At 35.6% G+C, this 24,948-nt stretch overlaps 1 protein-coding gene across 2 annotated transcripts in view; it reads right to left on the reverse strand.

Annotated features, from left to right (window-relative positions):
- Nucleotides 1–24,460, reverse strand: part of LOC123561315 (collagen alpha-1(XIV) chain-like) — a 54,780-nt gene extending 30,320 nt beyond the window's left edge. The window contains exons 1-8 of one of the 2 annotated variants that reach the window (XM_045353590.2): nt 24,337–24,460; nt 23,131–23,274; nt 18,364–18,446; nt 17,624–17,695; nt 17,274–17,442; nt 16,354–16,481; nt 14,725–14,886; nt 13,238–13,554 (exon numbers count right to left, since the gene is read on the reverse strand). In XM_045353590.2, coding sequence (XP_045209525.2) covers nt 13,297–13,554; nt 14,725–14,886; nt 16,354–16,481; nt 17,274–17,442; nt 17,624–17,695; nt 18,364–18,446; nt 23,131–23,274; nt 24,337–24,385 — 1,065 coding nt within the window. In that variant the 5' untranslated portion in view covers nt 24,386–24,460 and the 3' untranslated portion in view covers nt 13,238–13,296. Of the gene's footprint in view, nt 1–13,237; nt 13,555–14,724; nt 14,887–16,353; nt 16,482–17,273; nt 17,443–17,623; nt 17,696–18,363; nt 18,447–23,130; nt 23,275–24,336 lie in introns of those variants that run through there. The other variant, XM_053553353.1, reaches the window with a different exon arrangement.
- Between the last annotated feature and the right edge of the window lie 488 nt (nt 24,461–24,948).

A 24,948-nucleotide genomic window follows, 5' to 3' on the forward strand; every position in this document is an offset into this window, starting at 1 on the left:
GTGGCTGCTAGATATACTTTTAAGCCACTGCATGATTGATCTGCATCAAACTTAGTCTGTAAAATCAGTGGAAGATCCTCTCCCAATTTCAAACAAATTGACTTACTTGGTTTCTTTTAGCGGCCACTAGAGCTAAAGTAAAAAGAACTTTAAACAACTTGCTAGCTGGATTTTCATCAAACTTGGTTTGTAGTATCATTATAAGGTCATGTCCAAAATTTGTTTAAATGCGAGTCTTTAAGGTGATGATAGAAATGGAAAAAAATCTTGAAATGACTTCCTCTCATGAACCGCAGGATTATATCATCATTCTCCCTATTTTGTTCAATTGAGGATACTTCATTCCTTTAAGGGGTCACTGTTTAAAAATAGGGGAAAAACAACGTTTTAACGAGCTCTTCTTATATATAACCAACTTTCAAATGGTTCTACTAGGTCCCTTTTCGGGGTTGCCGGGGCTTAAGAACTGTTTGTTGGACTTTCACCAGTTTCGGCTAATAGCATTCTTGTATGGACCTTTCTAGGTTTTGTTTAAATGGGATCGCTTTGTCAGTGTTGGGCCGTCAGCGCTAAAATAGAACAGTCTTTAAACAACTCGTTGAAACTCTGTGAAATTAATACTCGTAGACCACTAATTATAGCGGGTTTCGTGTTTGTCAATCCATGAAATTAAATCTCAACGTCGCACTCTTTGTTATAACCCACGAAATCATATCCCCTTATGCATATTTTATAGACTGTTTGCAGAGCATATAGATGAATTTCCCATCAGCTGTTTAAATCAGTTGGATACCACAAGAGCCATAATTATGCAAACAGAATCAGTTTTGTACCATCAGTATAAAACATCGATTTCTGCTGCAAGATTAGCCAGAAATGCATGTTGCAAAATAAGTGTTTTATGTAAATAGACAATATCATTAAACAACATTGACGTTTTTCAATAGCTATGATGGTGTAGAATATGACACTTTTGTTACATATTTGCTATTTTGGCTCACCCCAACAAGGGCGTGAAGGTGGAAGTTATTTAATTTAATGTTATAAAAATATCACTTTTGACTAGCCTTAATACCAGTTCAAAATTCACTTAAAAAACGACAAAAAAAAAACATTGCGTATTGTTTATTGTAATAGAAAAATACATTACCGAATTTTTACATTTGACATTTTTGTTAGGTTACCGCTCTAAGAAAATGTGTGAAATTTATTTCGAAATTTTACGGGGGAATATTAAAAAGTTAACATTGCTGAACACGTCGCGTTTCTCTTCAAATGTCTTTCCAGTAGCAAATTTGTCTAGTACTTTTTGCGGATAAAACTCCAAATTTACTAATATCTCATTTGCTTCATATGGTTTTTAACTTTTTTATGGATAGTTTTATTATATTTTATTTTATTTTATGTGTAAAAGCACATCAGTATGATTGATTACTTAATGGTAATTGTGAAACATTGATAAATAAAAATCAGTATAAGAAACAACAGCAACTACAACAAAGATTTACATATCTTCCTTACTCGAATCCACACCTTGACTGACAGAGTCTAACCCACAGGTCAGTAGTGTTCAAATCAGTTGAAAAGTTAGTGTCTGCTGTTAACGGCTTTGTACCTGTTTAATACATTCTTTTCAGAAACCGTAAAATCTTTTAATTTTTAATATCCTGTTTTGAATCTACTGGAGTGATGTAACCGTACTAATTCTGGAATACCACAAACAAATTTAAACTCACAAGACAAATACAAATTAGGCCCTATCGATGTCAAATTTCACGTACCATAAATAAAATCCGTAGTTCTCCATAGGCCTACATGCCTATTATATCTTGTCTAAGTAAAAAGAAAGAGATATTTTTATAATGTTAACAAAACCGTATGATATGATACAAATTATGATTATAGTTGAACAAATAAGCAAGTGAAATAAATAAATAAAAAAAGTAAATTAAAAGACCAAGTCGGTGACGAGGACAAAGACCTTATCCTATCCAAAGCGAAAACATATCATGCATATAGCAGTGGATGTGTAAAAGTACTGTAGGCAAAGTAAAATAATTAGACAACAAAGACAAAACAAAAAAGAATCACCGTGGGACACCACTTAGGAACGGCCAATTATAAAACACTACCGACGGGCTTAAACCGGTTAATGTTGAACACATAGTCACACTCCATAGTTCCATAGTAAAAAGACAGTGTAAATACCATGTATCCGCGCCAGAAGAATCCAGAACATATTATTATGTAAACCACAAAAAAATGTTCGGATAAAGAAAGAACATGTAAGTATGCTTTTACAGACTGCTTGCAACAAGCAGAGTACCAGTAAGGGACCCAGAAGTCAGATATCAAAGTAGTTCAGTCTTAGTGATTTTAAAGGGTTATAATGCCTTTGTTTGTTATGTGACTGCCACATTTTTATAAATATAAATTATAGTAATCTCTTGTTAAATCCTATATTTAATTGCTCAGGTGAGATCGCTCGATGTTCGGCGTCTGTCGTCTGTCAACATTTAGCTTGCGTATGCGATAGAGGCTGTATTTTTCAATTGAACTTCATGAAACTTTGTCAGAATGATTGTCTTGATAAAATCTAGGTCATGTTTGAATATGGGTTACCTGGGGTCAAAAACTAGGTCACTAGGTCAAATAAAGGAAAAACCTTGTGTATGCGACAGAGGCTGTATTTTTTAATTCGTCTTCATGAAATTTGATCAGAATCATTGCCTTGATTAAATCTAGGTCAAATTTGAATATGGGTTATCTAGGGTCAAAAACTAGGTCACTAGGTCATATCAAAGAAAAGCCTTGTGTATGCAATAGGGACTGCATTTTACATCGGATCTTCATGAAATTTGATCACATTGTTTGTCTGGATGAAATCTAGGTCAAGTTCGAATATGGGTCATCTAGGATTAAAAACTAGGCCACCCGGTCAAATTAAAGAAAAACCTTGTGTATGCAATAGGGGCTGCATTTTACATTGGATATTTATAAAATTTAGTCAGAATGATTGTCTTGATAAATTCTAGGTCAAGTTCGAATATGGGTCATCTGAGCTCAAAAACTAGGTCACTAGATCAAATCATAGAAAAACCTTGTGTATGCAATAGAGGCTGTATTTTTCAATTGATCTTCATGAAATTTTGTCAGAATAGTTGCCGTAATCATATCTAGGTCAAATTTGAATATAGGTCATCTGGGTTTAAAAAGTAGGTCACTAGATCAAATCAAAGAAAAACCTTGTGTATGCAGAAGGGACTGTATTTTTCACACCGGATCTTCATGAAATTAAGTCTAGGGATATTCAAATATGGGTTATCTGGGGTCAAAAACTAGGTCACTAGGTCATATTAAAGAGAAAACTTGTGTATGCAACAGGGACTGCATTTTACACCGGATCTTGATGAAGTTTCATCAGAATGTTTGCCTGGATAAAATCTAGGTCAAGTTCAAATATGGGTAATCTGGGTTTAAAAGCTAGGTCACCCAGTCAAATCAAAGAAAGACTTTATGTACGCAATAGGGGCTGCATTTTACACTGGATATTTATCAAATTTAGTCAGAATGGCTGCCTTAATGAATTCTAGGTCAGGTTTGAATATGGGAAATCTATGGTCAAAAACTAGGTCGCAAGGTCAAATCAAAGAAATACCTTGTTTATGCAATAGGGACTGCATTTTACACCGGTTCCTCATGACATTTGATCAGAACGTTTGTTTGGATAAAATCTAGGTCAAGTTTGAATATGGGTCATGTTGGGTGAAAAACTAGGTCATCCAGTCAAATCAAAGGAAAGGCTTGATAACACTTTAGAGGCCATGTTTATGACCATATCTTCATGAAATTTGGTCAAAATGCTTATCTTGATGATCTTTGGCCCAATTTCCAATCTAGATCATCTGTGGTAAAAATACTAGGTCACCTGTTAAAATAAAAAGAAAAACCATGTGTATGCAATAGGGGCTGCATTTTCAGTTTAAATGCATGAAACTGTGTCAGAATGTTTGTATGCATGAAATCTCGAATTAACTTTTATCTTGGCCACGTGGGATTAAAAACTAGGTCACCAGGCAAATCAAAGAATAAGCTTGTTTATACTCTATGGGCTACATCTTTATTCTATCTTCATAAAACTTGGTCAGAATGTTTTTTATCATACAGTCTTGGGTGATTTCGAATCTGGGTCACGTGGGAGCAAAAACTAGGTCACTAGGTCAAATCAAAGGAAAAGCTTATATACACTCTATAGGCCACTTTTTTGCTCCAATCTTTCCGAAACTTTATCAGAATGTTTGTTTTTATGAAATCTTGGACAAGCACGAATCTGGGACATGTGGAGTAAAAACTAGGTCACTAGGTTAAATAAAAAAATACTTGTTTACACCCAAGAGACCACATTTTTGGTCCAATCTTAATGAAAATTGGTCAGAATATTTGTTTCCATGAAATCACTAAGTCAGACATGTTTACACTGTTATGGTGTGTTTCTCAGGTGAGCGACCTAGGGCCATCTTGGCCCTCTTGTTTTCATATTTCACAGATTTGTATAATGATCAACATACAATAGAGAACATTATTTAATCCATAGTTTTCATACGACTAGGTACGTTCATTTGCAGTATTGAAAGAACTACTTTTCTAAATACCCATTTGTGAATATTTTCTTAAACGAATAGCTGCTCTTTCTGTTTTTAACATAAAATAAAAACGTATTATTACGTATTACTCTAAGAACTTCCTTTCATGAAGTATTCCACCAGTCCCATCACACATAATCAAAGCGGACATTTTCTTCTATAAGAAACTAATTGCAATATAGTGCATGCATATTGATAAACATAAGTTCTTTTGATGAAAGAAAAACTTAGTCCATTTATATACTTTCAATTTCAACCAAGGCAAAATTGCAATTCTAAAATCTGATGAAAAATGTTTGCATTTTATGGTTGAAAGAGTTTATTGGTAATGTATTGATTATGGTTCATCTATTTCACAACTCCCTCTGTTTTTCAAAGTTATTATTAATGAATTCAGTGCAAAGTCAAAGTGAAATACGTCATAAACATATGAATTTTTAATGATTTAAATTGTTAGCAACCGCACTTGATCATTTCTCGGTTATTGAATAAGCCCACGGTGGACTGATTTCGCCTTTGATTCAGATTGTTCCAATGAATATTAGACATTTCATGGCTTCATTAACAGTATAGCTGGAAATACTTCGTTTAAAGTTAAATAGTTTTTAGGAAAAGCGTATAACCGTTGAGACTTTAGGCTGGTGTTATTATTGCCGACGATATAACATCTTGCGATTGATTTTTATGAGATGCCTGTTCAGATTGTTTCAGTGAATATTAGAAATTTGCTTTGCTAAAAGTGTAGTTGGACTTGTATTTTGGCCAAATATTTCGATTAAAGTTATTTCGAGGAAAAGTGTAACAAACTTAGGAATTGCTGGTATTATTTTTGCCGACGATATGACATCATGCGAAGGAGTTTTTAAGACAGGGGTTCTATTTGCAGTTCTTGCATTACCGGTAACACTGGTGGCCTTGGTGCTGCCATGGTGGGCCTACACTGAGACGGATTTCTTCGGTGAAACATGGAAGGCGAACCTAGGTTTGTGGAAGTGGTGTAGGAAAACAACAGATGTAAATGGTGAATCAGCTACTGCATGTCGGAGTTTTACGTCACCAGAAGGTATACTAGTATGTGCTTTGTCAAGTGAAAATGGTCAGTTTATCTTTAATTACTCAAATGAACGAACTTCTCCTTAATCCTACATAAAACGGACGGGAGGGAGTGGAATTTTGTCTTGCAGCTTTACCTTAGTTCGTGCCCTTAAAAAGTTAGGACTCTTGGTGCTCTGACTTCAGAACAAGTTGTGAGTACATTGGTATATATATATTACCTTGTATTTACCTTAATTTTATATTTTAGTTACTATGATCTGGTATTTTTTCGCTATGTTAGAGCCTTTCTCAGCGGGGATTTTATTTACATTGTGTGGTGTAACTTGTTGCAAATAGGGTAAGTGCGAGGTTGGCATGCCCTAAACGCGTTTAAACCCCCAGTTTCCTTTATATAGGTTACTGACCGTTCCAAGGCGGTGCCCCTATTTTCAACTGGTTTTCTGTCTGTCTTGTATTTTGTGTTGCGTATGTTGTCTTGTTTGTTGTTAGCGCTTTTTCCTCCTTCTCATCACTCCCCCTATCGTCCCCATCATTTCCCCTTGCAACTGCGCTCCCTTGTTTTGGCATCCCCTCCCCCTTTACTATGAGTAAGTTTTCGGGCCCCCCTTTATTTTGGCTGCCGGAATCCTAAGGCGGTACACGATTGTTTTTTCCTTCTTATATGTGTACGTTTGTTTGCGTGTGTGTCTTGGGTGGTGCCCTACAGTGTTGGTGTATCTTACATGTCTGCTTATCTATGTTAGTTAGTTGGGTGTGGCTGTCTGTGTTTATCTTTGGTACATATATGTCTGCGCTATTGTTGTTTACATTGTAGTGTAACTGTGATTAAGGAACGTAGCATTCCCTTTGTATATTTATCCTTGTTCTACTTTCCCCTTCAACCTTACCCCCCCCCCCCCACCCCACACTCTATCTATATTTTGCATAAAATTTAAATATACTTGTTGGATTTTTGAAGCAACCCGTCTGTAATATTTTTCCGTTACATCTTCTTTTTGTTGTGGGCATACTTTGCAAATGCGTGGCTCCAAGGCTTTTTACAGTGACGGCATGATGCCTCTTATTCATTATTGTGACGTCTCTATGTCTCTTGTTGGTTGTAAATTGACGTCGCGGTATCTTTTCAGATGATACAGTGACATCCCAATACAATGTATCTTTTTATGGCATGAAATGACGGCATTGTGTCTCTTTCTGATTATATAATGACTTGCAATGTCTTTTTTGTGATTTTACAGTTACATTAAAATATATATCTAGATTACTTAGTGACGTCAAAATGGCTGTCAAACTGCGATGTTACGCTACGATTTATACTTTATATTACATAGTGACGTCAAATGTCTCTTTCAGATTATATTGTGACGTCACGATGTCTGTTGATCTTTGCTTTTCTTCTCCTCGTACTTGGATTAATCGCTGTTTCCGCACAAAAGTGGTTTTTACAGGAGTTAGTATTTCTTGCTTTCCTCGGACCACTGATAGTATGCATAGCAGGTGCGTATAAATGACAACAACTGATGTGCATATATATATAAATTATTACATAAAGAAGGTATGTAAGATACGTATGCAAGACAACAACTTATATCGAGAGGATATTTGTTAGATCAAAGTGAACACCAAAATGCAATATTTTCACGGGTGGCATTGAGTGTAAATGTTAAAATCTGGTGTTTGCGAGTGAAAGACATTTGATTTTTAATACAGAACAAACATATTTTCTTTTTATTTCATGTGTTTCAATGGTTTTAACCACACACTTTGTATATTTGATATTTTCTCACTCGGTGAAAATGTATTTCATAGTTTTCTATGCGAAAAATACCATATATATTTCACTCTAAAATTCAATAAATCACTGGAAATCATTGAATGAAATATTAAAGTACACAAAGTTTGGTTATTTCAGTTATAAGGCAGAAACCGGTGTATTTCGTATTCAAATACATTCAAAGGAAATTATTGCTGATAATGTCGGAATGCAATATAGTGCAAACTTGTGACATCTTCGCACATTCTTAATATCTTCGCAACTGATACAGCAAGATCTGTAATATGAAACTTATCATTTTCTGTTAGTGAGCTCTAAATACTGAAATTTTAAGACAGAGATATTGTAAAAGGTACTTTTGCAACTGACCGAATGTTTAAATCTGAAAACCCTATGCCCGAGTATCATAAATGTACAATATATAATCTAGCAAAAAGTGTGAACTTTTTAAATGATAAGATGTCTATGATATGTGTGCCAGAATTACGTAAACACTGGTAGCTGACCTATAAAGGATGTTTAAAATGGTAACAGTCCTACGTAGAACTTTACATCCATTTAAAAGTATGTAAAATATAGTGCAATCAATGTCATGTGTTTCACTTTGTCATTAGTTTTCGCGACTCAGAATTTTGTTCGTAACAGAATTGATGAAACGAACCAAAACTATCAAATAATGTTCAGTAGAACATGTGACTGCTACTTCGTACATGTGGTCATCCCCCTGTCAGACTATGTTTCTTTGAAGAAAAAAAGTCAATGCCGTTTAATCAGGAAAATCAGATTTACATTTGCATGTTCCTGCTATAGTTTGTTTTGTCAAGTTAAAGCACATTACGTGCGTGCTTGTGTATGTGCTAGGGTCAACAATTTTTCAGTCATATAAATGGCGCTGTCTACTTGTAGCAGTGAGCACAATGCCCAGCTATATGGTGCTACCTCACTGGAATATCATGCCGTAGATATGTGACATGACACTCCACCCAGTCACATTATACTGACATCGGGCTGACCAGTCCTTGCACTATCCTCTTAATGCTGAGCGCTAAGTGAGGAAGCTACTAGTGAAATTTTATACGTTTTTTGTATCCCACAGCTAGGGATAGAACTTCATAATTTCATGTCATCGGCATATACGTGTAATGTGTGTATAGTCACTAAGTTAGAAGCAGAATCTGTCAGTTCTATGAGGGTGCCCGAAATACAAAGAAATGTGCAGTAATATGTAGTAATATCTATATTTGGACATATTTGTAGAAATAAAAAAATATGATAAGTAAGGACTTATTGAATATGAATACTTAAACTACAGTTTTCAGACTATTTGTTATGTCACTACCAACTTGGCGGTCAAATGTCAAACAAAACCAGTGCACCTCGTGATTGTCGGTGATTCAAGTTTCTTGTCATTAAACACATTTTTTGACACCTTCCTACAAGCTAATAAAACCTGTAATACTCCTGTGGTATTGATGAATAGGGACAATGAACTGAAAATACATCGATCCACAATAAGGAGAGCTTAAATTTTCAAAATACGAATCGATGTCATTGTTTTCTAACGTCTGAAAAGTGTATGTGTATGTTCGGGTTTAACGTCTTTTTCAACAATTTTTAAGTCACATAAACGACGGTGTCTACTTGTAGCAGTAAGCACAATGCCCAGCTTTATAGTGCTGCCTCACTGGAATATCACGTCGTAGACACGTGGCATGATACCCCACCCAGTCACATTATACTGACACCGGGCTGACCAGTCCTAGCACTATCCACTTAATGCTGAGCGCCACAACGTCTGAAAAGAGATGCTTACTCTTTCATTTTACCAAATCGGGTTAAGCTCATTATTGTACATGAACCTACAGACAAACAAACTTCAGGCTTCTAATGTGGCAGGACCTTTGATGTACATTAGGTGATATCATGTTGTCTGGACGTATAATTGCAACATGCATTTGTTCCCAAGGATAACACACCACTTAACATTTGTGGCACATACGGATACAATGCAATATCCTGAAGTTTCTAGCCTGACATGTCATTCTGTGATTTAAAGTCATAATTTTTGTTTTCCTTGCAAGCCTTGAGTGATGCTTTGACTTCACAGATTGTGGAAAAACACGGGTTTTCTGTGTAAGAGGCAAAAAAAAAAATGCTTGGGAAACTTTGACCAGTTTCTTTGATTTTACATCATTCTGAGTTCTTTTTTGCCTTTTAAAATTGAGCCTTTCTTAGATCAAATGCCTATAATAGAGTCTTTCAATGCTCTTCTTAACAAAAGAATATGTCAATGAGGCTCGCAAGCATCTGTTCATGCAGAGTGAGTCTGCAGCGTGAATATACTTTAAAAGGTTGCTTATCAAGTCGGATATCAGGTATTCTATTCCTTTTGCCTAATTCACATTTTACCCGGGCGCCGTGCGATTAATTACTTTATGATTTTCCTTACGTTTTTTGGGGGCATAATAGGTGGCTAGGGGGATCGTGTCATTTTTGTACAGGCCCTTGGGGGAAGGCCAGGAGAAATCCATACGGACACTGCGCGGAGATTGTACGGAAATCGTGCCATTTGAATAGTGCAGTTGCTGTGAAGTCTCCGCAAACTTCTCACAGAAATCATACGACCAACTGAAAAATGTCCTGCCCATATCAAGGTCGCTACATGGTACGTCCGCTGTAGGGTTGTCGCGCAATAATTGCTCAGTTCCGTTCGATTTCAAGGGTACTGCACAAGCAGCGAGCGGCAGCTGTGCAAGGGCCTTGCGAAGGACCCACGAGTCTACAATCTTCGTATGATATATTTTGGGCACAATGTCCACAGAAAATCGTGCATTAGAGGCACAGTCAGCGGGCAGCCTCCTAACGATGCCCATGCAGGGATTGTGCAATGTCTACGGTATACGAGCTTACGACTTTTTCAAATTTGTATAACTTTTCGCTAAACAAAATAATACAGGCTGTGGAGCCCGTGAATACGTACGAAAATTGCAATGCCGCCTCCTGCCTCTTGCCTCAATAGCTCCTCAAATACATGTGCAAAACTATACAAAGGCTGTTGAGGAAGATGTAATGTCAAGTGCTGAAATTCTCTACACAGCCTTTGATGCAAGTTTACTTATGTTGTCTACCATCTTGTGCTAGTGTGTGCCTTGTTTTGTATATATCACAGGATAGTTACTATGTGTTTTCCAAGTTTGACCATGAAAGCAGATTCAATATTTTTAGCCGTATTCTTCTTTGTTACACAGTTTGTAAAGTTATAGAAGAATTCACCATTCATGGTTGATGGACGGACGTACAGACGGACGGACTGATTTAAAAATGGACAAAGAAATAACTATCATATTCTCATTTTTTTTATCTGTGTACAATTTGTCGAGAAACACTCCCTCTTACTTTAAAATAATTGCAGAATGACACTTTTTGTCATTTATTGGACTAGTTGTTGCCATAGCAACCACATTATTTGCCATAACAACAAATTTAAATGATTTGGCATTTTCCACATTGCCATCCATCTATGTACCATGTTTCATGAAAAATTATATTGTAATTTTGAAGCTATTGCAGTATCCCATTTTGCATGACTGACGGACTGACAGGCAAGCAGATGGGGGCAATGCATAAGCTCCCTCTGGCTTAACATTGGAAAGAGGAATTAGAACAATCTTCTAATATGTTGTAGTGGATGAAATACAAGTAATATAGTTCAAACTACATTAAGTAAAATAAGATCAAAATAAAATATGAGAAAATGACAAAGATTTTGTTTTAATAATACAAAACAGAGGTTTTATGGCTGTATTTTCGCCGTTACCATGGAAACAGAAAGAAATTAACTGCATTTGAATTGTTATTTTATGTTTTTGATTTAAAATTAAGATTCATGTTAATATCATATACATTGATATTTCAGTGTATTTTGGAAATGAATGTAAATACAATGAACTTTCATTAGAATCTCTAACAGTAAATATTAAGTTTTAAAATGGCGCCACATCGCCTCTTGACAAGATATCAATTGGTCCATGAAAAATGTGTCTTAGCATTAGATAAAACCTGTGCCAAAGTGGTGTCTTTTCCCATTTTCTGAAGTATTTTGGCATTTATTGTTACGAATCGATCGGACTATTACCACATTTTGAATTTCCAGTGAATGGCAAAAAATGTTCAATTGTTTCCAAAACTAATAACGATATGATTCAAACTAATGATTGACCCATCAGAAAGGAACCATTCTTATGTCTTTATGTGGAGTAACCAACAATAAACTAAAAATATGAAGTTTTAGAATAATTGTTTATAAGACTGCCACTGACCAGCGCTAAAGGAAAGAAAATATGGAAGAATCCTTCACACACATGTATTTAATAACCGGACAAAATAAAAGAAAAAACAGTTTATGTACGTGGCAATTTTGTTCCGCTTGGATCAATATCTCCTCATTCAAGTGGTCACATAACAGCCTTAATAAATTCAAAACAACATACTGAGCGTATGCGTATTAATTAATATCAATAACGCATTTTCCTTTCAATAAACCCTACGGATGGTGCACCTGACGACTTTAAAACTTTCAAGTACAGTTATAAACGTCAGAACTGAAAAAAATGTTTTCAATCACCATTGTTATGACAATTAAGTATATTGATACATCAAATTCAGCTTTCGAATAGCATAATGTTTAGGTTAATAGTTAAGTGACTGTTGAGTTTCAAGGTAACTAGAACATCATTAGTTCATAGACCGTCGGGTAGGTAAAATTAAGTTATGTAAACATTTGTTACAGGTACTTAATTTAACTTACCCTGCTAAATTCTAAAATGAACTGGCCCTCATTCAATTGGCATACCATTTATTATTCAAGGGAGTTACTGAAAATTACTGACTGAATAGCGAACGTGCAGACTTGATCGGCTGCACAGATGTCAGGCTGATTTTGGTCTGCACTGTCGCAATGCAGATCATTGCACCAGAGCTAGAGGTTAAGAAGATACTCGTAGAAACCAAATGTTTGTAATTAGACAGTATACACGACCAGTACGTCCGCTTTTTCACACATTTCCTTGTATAAACATTTTATACAGAAAGAATATAGAAATCTGTCTCAGTCTGTGTTCTGTCTGTCTGAGTCGCTTCTGTGTAATACGTTAATATAGCTTCATATATACCACTAGCGCATGAAAATTTCTGCTGAGAACTCATACTGCCTGAATCATAAGGTATGTTAACTCAACCGAAATGAAGACAAACACATTTTTTTATTCAAGGTTGCCTTCGTTGTAGGCAGCGACGTATGCCGAAAATACGTGAAGACTCCTGGTACAAACCACGTGATATCATGCAGGTTGGATGATGCTGTAGTGTAGCCTCTTCGGCTATTTGTTTTTTTCAGGGACATTGTTTGCCGCAAGAAAAATTGGTGAAAAATAATGAAAAACATATGCGAGTGCTTTACTTGAAAAATCAAGGCAATCACTTGAATTGTAGCGCAATGTCGTCAATTTTTTATTATACGTTCTGTTATTTGTTAATTATAATGTACCACCATTACAACCGATAAGGTCATGAGAAATATTTGTGGTAGTTATATCTAAGGCGTGAAGATGGGAGGGATTGTATTGTATGGCTTTGTTTTAAAAGAATGCAGATTTTATGCGTTGTTAAGAATTTTCGATACCGTGCTAAGGGTCCAGTTGATCTGAAAGCATTTTTTTACAGCCGTAGAGATGATGAAATGGTAAATATAACATCACAAGAAAGGTGTTTTTCAGAACTTTTCTTTATTTAATGTAAATCTATATTTACACTGAATGTCTAATCTTAACAGATCAGTTTAAGAATTTTCGATTCAGCTTCCGGCAAATGGTCATATCCAGCTACTTTCGCCGCATTAGCATACACTCCAGCTATGTCGATAAGCTCACTGTTCACCGCATTGCCGACACCCAGAACAACCATTCTTACGCCGTCACGGCGGAGGTTGTTAGACTCTGCGACAGTCGCAGTATGATTACTGGAGCGACCGTCAGTTATTACGACGACGACATTTTTAGCAGTTGGTCTGTCTCCGTTTTTGAACTAAAAGAACATTGAAGTAAATTGTTTCAAAATAAATCTATTGAAGCCTATAGAAAGCATCACAATATCACGGAGCATACTGTTACATCTAATGAAACTTCGTTTGTTAATGCCATTTTCAACAGTTTTTCTCTCTCAATATTTAGTATCTTTATCTACCTTTCTAATACATGAGTAGTTGGCAACTCACCAACATGATTCAGAGGAGGACTTTAGCGTATTCTAATTAGTTACGGAGAGCATTCTCTTTCGTCGGAGTACAGAAAGCATCCTTGCTTAGAGCACGGAAAACACTCCCCTAGCTTGAAGCTTGGAGAGTATCCACTTTGCTCGGAGTACGGTGAGCATTCTCCTCCCTCGGAGTAGGGAGAGCATTCTTCTCTTTTGGAGTACACACAGATTCTCTTCGCTCGGAGTAAGGAGAGCATCTTCCTTTCTCTGAGCATAGCTTAGAGCACGGCGAGCATTCAACTTTTTCGAAGCACATACAGATTCTTCGCGCTCGGAGTACTCTCGGAGTACAGACAGAGAGCATTCTCCTCGCTCGGAGGAGAGCATAAGAATGCTCGCACTTAGCACGGAAAGAATTCTCTTCGCTCAAAGCAAGCCGAACACTCTTCTAGCTCGAAGCACGGAGAAAAATCTCGGAGCACACACATATTCTCCTAGCTCGGACTACAGAGAGCTTTCTCTTCGCTCGAAGCACGGAAAGTATTCTCTTTGCTGGGAGCACGACGAACACTCTCCTAGCTTGAAGCACGGAGAAAAATCTCCGAGCTCGGAGTACGAAGAACAGTCTCCTCGCTCGAAGCACGGAGGGCAATCTCTTTGCTCGGAGCACACACAGATTCTCCTCGCTTGGAGTACGGAGAGCTTGCTCGGAGCAAGAAAGTGAAATACAGAAAAACTTTCGCCACAGCAGTTTTACTTTTATCTCCCCTATTAATCAACAGTGTACATGTGTATGTGAGTTGATACTCTATTTCGATGACAAAAAATCTTCCATCATTTTATTTCAAAAGATTATCTGCCAGTTTATCTAATATAGACAAAGCGTTATAGTTAACATTAATTATTTACAATTAAAACGTACTGTGTCAAATTCACAGCTGTTCTCTAAAGAGTTACAAAAATGCACACAGAAGCAAACATTAAGGTACACTGGTTTACCTGAAATACATTTTCCCTGACATATTTAAGGGCACTGCCAGTGTTAGTTGTACCGTTATGGTAAGGAACGTAGGTGAGGGCGTTGAGAAGATCCGCTTTGGTTGTGTAGTCATTCAAATACCATTGCAAATGTGGGTCGTTGTCGAATAACAGTAGAGACAACTGCAATAATACGTGATGTACTAAAAGTAATACTAGAAGCTATTTTAAGCACTTAATTGTCAGTGGTTTACTTGAATATATAGTGGATATTTCTGTCTCCATGTCTGTATATTACTTTACTTCTGTGCTTATACATTACTTGACCTATACGGATATACATTACCTGTTCTCTATTACTCTTGCCAATACATTACTTGATCTTTTCGTATATATATCATTTGATTTGCATGCTAACGCATTACCTACATTCTATGCTAGTATATTACCTGGTCTCTTTGCATGTACATTTCCTGGTCTCAAGGATGATATTTACCTGATCTCTGTCCATTCATTACCCGAACTGTGTTTGCTAATATATTACTAGATCTACCTAAAATATTTTCTTATCTGATTTCTATTGTAATATATTACCGGATTTCTGTGCTAATATACTACCTGATCTCTCTACTGATAGACTACCTGAACTCTGCTAATGCATTACCCGATACATATCCAGTTACAGGAGCTGATTTGCATCATAATACATTACCTTACCTGATCTCTTTGATAAAAAAATTATTTGATCGCTATATTATTCTTATACATTACTTGAACTCTTGGTAATAGGTTAATTGATCTCGCTGCTAATACTATTACATTATCTTATCTACGTACCGATACATTGCCTGATTGCTATGCTCATATATCATCGGATCTATATGCTAATAACACTACCCGATTAACACCCTAATACATTACCTGAACTGTACGCAGATACATTACCTGATCCCTGTACTAATACCTGGTCCTCATCTTTATACATTAATTGATGCTTGTACATTACATTAACTGTATGCTAATACATTACCTGTTCTCCACACTTATACATACCTGATTTTCTGTAACAACATCTCATACTAACTAGGGCTGGAACGATTTCAAAATTTTGAAACCGGTTAATCAGTTGTATGAAATCGAATCGAACCGAACCGGTTAATCGGCCGCCATATTTAAAATGCTGTTTTCTTTCCTGACGACCGTATCAACGCACTTCCAGCAGCTGACTTCATCAGGAACTTACGGACTTTATCTTTTGCAAGCAGTGTGGTAATTAATAAGTCATATTTTGGTGTCTTTTATTTTAGATATATCACTACAAGCAACTCCGAGACTATTGATTATGTTCAAGTTGACGTGTTTTAGCGGAAATATACTGCGGGTCTATCATATAGTATGTGCCGGTCAAAGAAATGTAGAAAGTACAATTCGTGATGCTTACTGTTTGAGAGCGATTTGCGGTTTTGCAAAATTGAAATCGGTTTCACCTAGTAATCGAATCGGATCCGATTAACCGAGTAATTGTTCCAGCCCTAATACTAACTGATCCATTTGCTTATCGTAATCTTTATGTTAATATATTACCTTGATTGACTGCCTGATCTATACATTAATATATTGCCGGGTCTGATCTTAATGCTAATATATTACCTGATCTCCGTGAGTTCCTACGTCAAGATGACCCACGATATCTGTTATGAAGGATATCACTTTCTTAAACCCAGCGAACCCAACACTTCCGGATTCGTCTACCACAAAGACAATATCACTGTGACAACCTGAAGGTAATATGTCATAAACTTGTCTACATTTATAGAACCTCTGGATTCATAACGAGCTCTATAGAAAGCTATGAGACTCCTATGTTGTGTATATGGGGCCAACATTTTTCTGTCGACATCTCTATTGTTAGAGAAGCAGAATTCCGTTTCTGCGCCTAAATAAAAAGAACCAGTGGTTTCATCGAACCTGACGGGATAGAAGCAAGGTTACTATTTCATCATTTCTACGGCTGTAAGCAAATGCTTTTTTGTATTTTATAGCAGTTCACACACATAACTATGAAAGTTAACTTTAACACATGCGCACTTGTTTAAATAATGTTTAAAAAGTCCAATGACGGATTATCACCATCAAACATTATGAACTTCGTCAGAACACCTTGCTAAAATGACTGCTGGTTTATGAGTAAATTGTTGTAGTCCACAACAAACAAGGAACACAATTAAGGATTTCATAATGTATACCGCGACGCTTGCTAGTCATTTTGCAAAGAAAAGATCATTTTCTAATATAATATCGTCGTCTACTTAGATATTCCTGTTATGGATAAATGAACCCACGGGTACTTGAAAATCTATCCCTAAAAAAAAAATTAGGTACAATACTCACAGGATTGAACTAAAATTAATTGTATTATAACAGAAGAATCACCTGGAATACACATTAAGAAGATGCATTTAGATAAATGACAAACATGCTACTCAGTATATGAATATCAATTACTTTTTGGAGACAGTCCTAACTGCTGAGGATCTCATTGCAAGAAAGTTTATAGAAACACAGCTTACTGTAAAACCCTGGAGGTGTGACGCTTGAAACTTGTGCTCTTTGTGTTGTGGTTGTGAAATCTGGGACATTACAAAGATCTGTATGGCAGCAATGTAGGTTAAGGTTACGTCTCTGGTGCCTTTTTCCAACTAAGTTACTGTTGAAGCCGAAACCAGCGCCGTCACAGACCTAAATATTTACATGCAGTAAAGTTAGTTTTTGCATTTCCTTTGCAATGTTGACATGTGATGTGGCAAGCGTTTTATACGGTGACTTTGCCCAACACCCTTTGTATTGTTTTATTTACAACTGTACTTTGTAAATTGCTTGAATCTTTACAGATATGAATATAAGCCTTTAATGGACTTACACTTCGATCAATACACGACAGGATATGCTCAATATGTCCATCATGCGCATACAAGGTGTTGATCATGCACATCTAAAAGGAAAACAATTCTGTAAACATTTGACATGAAACGCATTTATTTGCCTTACTTAATTGTTCAAACATAAGTAAATACTCGTATTGAAGCAGTTTTTACTAGCTCTGTAGGTGATTTCTGACTGGTAAAGTGGAGTATGCGCGCTCCTATACGAGATTCGAGCGTCCCGATTTGTAAGCATATGGCTCTAAACCAGGATCATAAAATAAGTCTACTAATGTATGATAAAAAGAAAGTCCCAAATCGAAGTCCCAGAAAGAGCAAAATTAAGGTCGTTGTTTATTTAGCTTCATCGTTTTTGACAAACGAAAACGTGGGTATTCACACTAGACAATTTGCAGTGAGTACTGCTCAATGAAAAAAGGCATTTATTAAATAAGAACTTTTCACTGAACAGTATCCGCTTGAAACTTTTCAGTTCTTGAAAACGCTATGTAGTGAACATCGTTCACTGGACGATACTCGGTGAGTAATGTTCACTTATTAATACTTGTCCACAGTACCAGTACTGATCTTTGGAATAATAAAGAAGAATTGAAAACCAAGGGAGACTATTCTTGATATTAAATCGTAAAAAGTTGAACATGATGAATGCCTCTTATCCGCATTTGAGGTCAAATGTCGTTTGGTTGTGCAGAAAATCAAACGTGTAATTTGGAAATACCTCAGACGAAGCGCAGTGTTTTGTTGTTGTGCAGGTTATGGAGTCATTGACTGGTTTCAGAGGACAGTGGTAACAAGTCAAGGCTGAAATACAAGAAACTGTTTGGTTACCTGGGCATTTTTATTTTCAAATGATTTGTATTTATTGCCAGGAAATATACATATTGCTGCGTAAGATATTGTTTACCGCACATACGGACTACCTTACGTTCATTTTTGGTGGTATCAGTGAATTTAAATTGACTACACAGATCTAAAAATAAATTTCAACTTCTGTCAATCAACGATGAAAGATACCCTACAGTAAAGTTGCATGTTTTCACTGTCATGCTGTTATTGTGACAAATCACTCTGATTTTCAGTTGTTTGTATAACGTTTTCTTTTAGATTTTACACACAATGAAACAATACTTACTGTACCATAAAAAGACGGTTCCTGTGTTGAATTGATCGCCTTATTAATTATTTCGTAAGAGTTAAAACCCTTAAATTGCCAGATTTAACATTTTGCTATGGGCATCGCGATTAAACGTACCTACATTAAATAAGATCATACGAGTAAGGTTTCTTAAACCAGCCAGATTTCATCATAACTATTTCAATATTTTGCTACAATGTCATGTTCGGACACTAAGCAGGTATGAACCAAATTTACGCAGTAACTGTATCACCATTATCGCACGGTTTCTTTCTACGCATACCCATATTCTATGTTACGGTCCTTGCAATCAGATATTTTTCACTTAATTTCTCTAAGCATATAGATTTTTAAGTGAGTTGTGCACAGTATGTGAGGTTCGAGTTGACGGATTGTATTGAACGAAGGTTTGGTCGTTGCACTTCATATTTTATTTCATTTTCCTGCTTTTTCCGCCAAAGCATAGCTTGTTTTTACCAGTGTACTCCGAAGACCGACAGATAAAGTTCAGAATGTAAGACAGTTAAAGGACTAATAGCACCGGATGTTCGTACTTTTTTTTCGTTTTCTGATTTCTTTTTCGCCATGCTCAGAGATATTGAGCAGAGTTTTATTGACCTTTATGGCAACTACGTTTCAAAACAATAACTTGTGTAGCTGTTTAATCAGAAAATATCCATTGACTTTACCTTGTTTCCTGTTTAATGATTTTAGTGCAGTTTTGACCAGGCGTTTACAATGGAGGTCCATGTCATTATTACGATACATTGGCAAAATGATTCTCAATGTTAATGTCGCACAGTTCTAGCCTTGGTCATACCTACCGAGATTAATGTCTTTTCACAATATGTAATTTCATACATATTCGGATTAATGAACCTCTATAGTGAGAAATGATAGGTTTAAAGAGTAGTATTCGTTTAAGGACTGATTACTTGTAAAAGAAACCTGTGCATTCTTTTGACGTGAGCGTGCGTAATGTGTTAGACAAACTCCACCTTCACCTAATATGGAAAATGCATCATATTGACTACATATGCTAGCAGAAAAAATATCAGAAAATCATAACAATGTATGATATCAGAATGATATGTACTATATAAAGTGTTTAGTTATTACTGCAGATGTAGAGAGGGTATAAAAATGAGTTGTAGAGTAGGATTGGGGTGGGAGTATTTTGTCATTTCAGATAATGTCATGCGACGAACGTAACCACACAAAGACTACTTTATTTAAACGAAGACACACATATCTGAGATTATTATATGACTCCTTATATAAATAGTCGGTTGTATACTGTAGCTGTAAAGTACGAAAATGCATTATAGATATTGAGATAAACTTGTTTTGTAATCATAACGTCATTGTCTCTTATAGAGGTGTTTCTCGCTCCTTTCATATAAAGATAATATACGTTTCGTTGATATGGCAGCGTTATTGTTACGTTGATAAAGCAAATTTTGTTAATGTCAGACGAGCCGAACACAATGCTTTTTCAATATTTTTTATCACCGAGAAAGGTCATGAGTATCCCATTTGATCATAACATTGAAAATCGTATATTATTTCGCAAAAAGATTTGTGAATTTTTGGCACATTCACATTGTTTAACGCTCCTGTTACAGGCGTAAGAATATTGTCTGTTTCAGCGTAAGCAAAGAGTGAAAATGAAATGTTTGGTCTGTAATTTAAGTGTTTTATACGTGACGGTGTTGCAGTTTGTATCCGATCATTTGCGTCTTTGTCTCTTTACACGCGAATTTCCCATCTCATAGAATCCATATTCTTCCGCTTTTCAGTGAACTTTTTTTAATATACGTACCAATGAAATCGTATTTAAAAAGGCGAGGACAACCGAAAGCTGTTACAGCTTTCTGTCTAGTTCCTTAATTAATGTTTTGTAAAGGTTTCATGATTTTCTGAAATAAAATATTTTTAAACTAATGATATCACGGTGAAAATCTAAAGATATGCTAGTAATCTACCTTTATCTTTCAATAAAATACTGAAAAACATGAAATAATGTTTATTATCAACATAGGGTGACATTCAAATGTAAGACACCCTTATTTATTTTTATTTTGGAATTGCAAAGATCTACTAGTAATTGTTTGGAAAAATGTTAAATGGCAGTCTAACACCATTATGATGGAATTTTGGGTCGTCACTTTCGCTTAAGACAATTAGGGAGGAAATTAAAATGAATTCAATAAAAAGCAATTACATTAGTATGCTTATATGACATGCACAATTACACATTTTTCTTAAGGTAATATATGCTATAAAGCTATACAAAAGGTAGTCTTGTTCACTATCTAATGAAAATGTCTTTTGATGCATCTGCTAATTTCGAAACTGCGGACATCATTCGTTACTCGTACATTTGTCTTTGGCGGGAATTTTATTCGTTTTTCCCCATGTATATATTATTTATTTATTTATTTATGTCTCATTCATTTACAAACACAAAATTACATACATACTAAAACAATTGTAAATGATCGTTCTAAATAGAACTATAAGAGACAATATACATACTCACATTTAAAAAGATACCATCTAACTTATAAATTCATATTAACTTAATTAAGAATTAAAATATAAACTCATGTGTACTATATTCAATATCAATTATGAATAAATCCCTCTGGTATGACACTATATAAAAGTTGACAATGACCAACTGACTACATGAATACATCTATGGATGTTGAATGAGTACACGAATGCACGAATGTTGAGTAACTGACCGAGTGAGTACATGAATGTACGGATGTTGAGGTAAGTAGCCGAGTGGGTACATAAATACATGTGAAGATGATGAGTAGATGACCAAATGAGTACATGAGTGTACGGATGTTGGGTGAGTACATAAATGCACAAATGCTGAGTAAATGATCAAGTGAGTACATGAAAGTACGGATGTTGAGTGAGTACATGAATGCATATATGCTGAGTAACTGACCAAGTGAGTACATAAATGTACGGATGTTTAGGTAGGTGACCGAGTGGGTACATGAATACATGTACAGATGTTGAGTAGGTGACCGAGTGAGTACATGAGTGCGTAGATGTTGAGTGAGTACATGAATGCACTAATGTTGAGTACCTGACCGAGTAAATACATGAATGTACGGATGTTGAATGAGTGCCCGAGTGGGTGCATGAATATATGTACGGATGTTGAGTAAGTGTGGTGTGTGTGTGTGTGTGTGTGTGTGTGTGTTCGGGTTAAACGTCTTTTTCAACAATTTTAAGTGACTAAGAGAGTACACGAGTGTACGGATGTTAAGTGACCGAGCGAGTACACGAGTGTACCGATGTAGAGTAAATGACCGAGTAAATACATAATACCTGTATAAATGTTGAGTAGTGACCGCATGATTACATTTTATATTTATTCATTTCTATAGTATCATCTATGCAAATAACTTCTAATAGAATATAGCATTGTGCATATCCGTTCTTAAGATACAATAAAAGGTCATTGTGTCATTCCTTTCTAGTACACTATAATTACTTTTGTTAAGTATTTACATACTTACACTTAAGAAACATAATAACAATGTTAATCTTACAGAGAGTAATTGTTACATATTCTGAAGAAAACAGCAAATACTGTCTGTTAAAAACTAGTTAAAACAAGGAGTGTAAGACCTGATCATGAAAATCTAAGCAAAGGCTGTTATAATTATTAAATATATAGCTTAAAACACTTATCATCTCATATCAGGTATGAGAAGAACTGATTAACATTGTTTTTATGCATTTACCTAAGATATTTTCTAACCTTTAAAAAATATTATATTACATAAAATACACAAGACATTATTTATATATAAATTCGTTCCTTCTTCTCAGATATATATATAACACTTTCTTAGCATCTACACAAAAAATCTAGACTAAACTGTATACTCAACAAATCCGAAAAAAAAATCATACATTTCCAAGATAAAGTCAACCAGATAAATGACCACTTTTTATGCAGAATTTATTTTGAGAAAAAAAAAAAAAACACCTCACCAAATCCAGACACCCACACACACATGTAGTTGTGTCTAATTCGTTTGTTTTCCTGATTATACAACAAGTAATTTTATATTTTGAGAAGAGTCGCAGTTTGGCACAAAAAGAGCTAAGAAAGATCGTGTTAAGTGTGGTCATGACAACGACTGACTTTTGTTAAAAAGTAGACAGTATGGTCTCTAACATTGACTTTTAAGTACAAAAAATACATGTAGTGTTACTCGTCTGAGAATACTAGGATAACATTCAGTACATTTTGAAATAAATGTGTTTTATTTAACCATAATTTAAATTTTTGATGTGTACATTTTATGTACTTACGACAGTTTCCACATGTACGCTGACATGCTGTGTTTGCTAATGGGGATGTTGTACAGAAATCAGGCTTTGAAGCAATCAGAAGCTTACATCCATTCGTGTCGAGATCTTGACACAACTGGCAAAATACTGGTGTCGCCAAACAGGCTGCAGAAATAAAAACATTTATTATATACCTAGATAAATTCTGTAAAAAATCGGCTTGTATTTTACAATTAAATATGAACACTCAGACAAAAATTCCGTATTGTACCTTTTGAATTCCGTATTGTACCTTCCGTATTGTATGCTGCCGGACTATTTTCATTGATATGCATGACACGACACATTTCTATAAATAGCGCACATAAAAACTTCACTAAGTTCCAATTAATATCGATAAACATTGAAGATTTCTTTAAGAACAAAACAAGAATCAAAATGGTAAAGGTATCTAATAAAAGGGTCATTATAACAGTAGCTGGATCTGGGACTTTGTAATCGGCTCTCGTGGATTTTGCAAGGTCGGATCACACTCGGCGCTTGCGCGCCTCGTGAGATCCGATCTAGCAAAATCCACTCGAGCCGAATACTGCATCCCAGATCCAGCTACTGTTATAATAACCCTATTATACTCAACGTTTGTGTTAAGATTGCTATATTGCGCTATATGACCTAATCAATGTCTTTTTTTACAATGTATATTGATGCTTTGTTTATGGGTCATAAAATGAATTATATAAAAGAGAGAATATCTCATTACATGTCAAATTATTTGTTAAATTATGATACTGCCATTGGCCTATTATGTCACTATCAAAATGCAAATACTGTTTAGTATTACATACATGAAGGAGCATACATAATAAGTGAACTTTTCCGTATTTCTGTTCTAATCGTTGTCCTTATATCTTAACTAGAGGGTAAGGGGCTGAGAGTGGCATTTGAATGCAAATCATTACATGTTAAAATGACTGATTACAGAGTGGTTAACGCCAAACTGAACTGAAAATGATCAAACATTTCCTACAGTGCTCATAATCACCTATGAAGTGTCTGAAATTAATATTGTTTTTAATCATCGGGAAGTGCAGATGTGCCTTTCAAACTTTATCCTCTGTTTTTAAGGGTCAACTCAACTTTGAAGCACTACCGGGTTCTTTTTCAGCGAAAAATAACATGAATAAGAATTTAATAAAGGAAAAACAATGAAAATAAAAGGCTACTTACCTATTGCAAGGAATGCTAATATGTTACAAATGGTCAATGTAGACGCCATTTCTGTTCACATATTAGTGTAGATAAGAACTTTGAGTTCACTTTGGAGATAAGACTGTCAAAAAGTCTAACCTTTGTACAGTTTTAATTATGTTAACAGAAAATTATCTTGATCACACAATTGTTTTTAGCTCACCTATAACGAAGTGACAAGGTGAGCTATTGTGACCGCTTGATGTCCGTCGTGCGTCGTCAGTCGTCAGTCGTCCGTCGTGCAACAACAATTTCTAAAAAAATCTTCTTTAAAACCACTGGGCAGAATTACACCAAACTTCACAGGAATGATCCTTGGGTAGCCCCCTTTCAAAATTGTTCAAAGAATTGAATTCCATGCAGAACTCTGGTTGCCATGGCAACAAAAAAGGAAAAACTTTAAAAATCTTCTTGTCCAAAACCACAGGGCCTAGGGCTTTGATATCTGGTGTGTAGCATCATCTAATGGTCCTCTACCAAAAGTTTTCAAATTATCCCCCTAGGGTCAAATATGGCCCCGCCCGGGGGTCATATGGTTTAAATAGACTGATATAGGAAACTTTTTAAAAGAAATCTTCTTCTTGAAAACCA

This window comes from Mercenaria mercenaria, chromosome 10, assembly GCF_021730395.1.
Source record: "Mercenaria mercenaria strain notata chromosome 10, MADL_Memer_1, whole genome shotgun sequence".
NCBI lineage: Eukaryota > Metazoa > Mollusca > Bivalvia > Venerida > Veneridae > Mercenaria > Mercenaria mercenaria.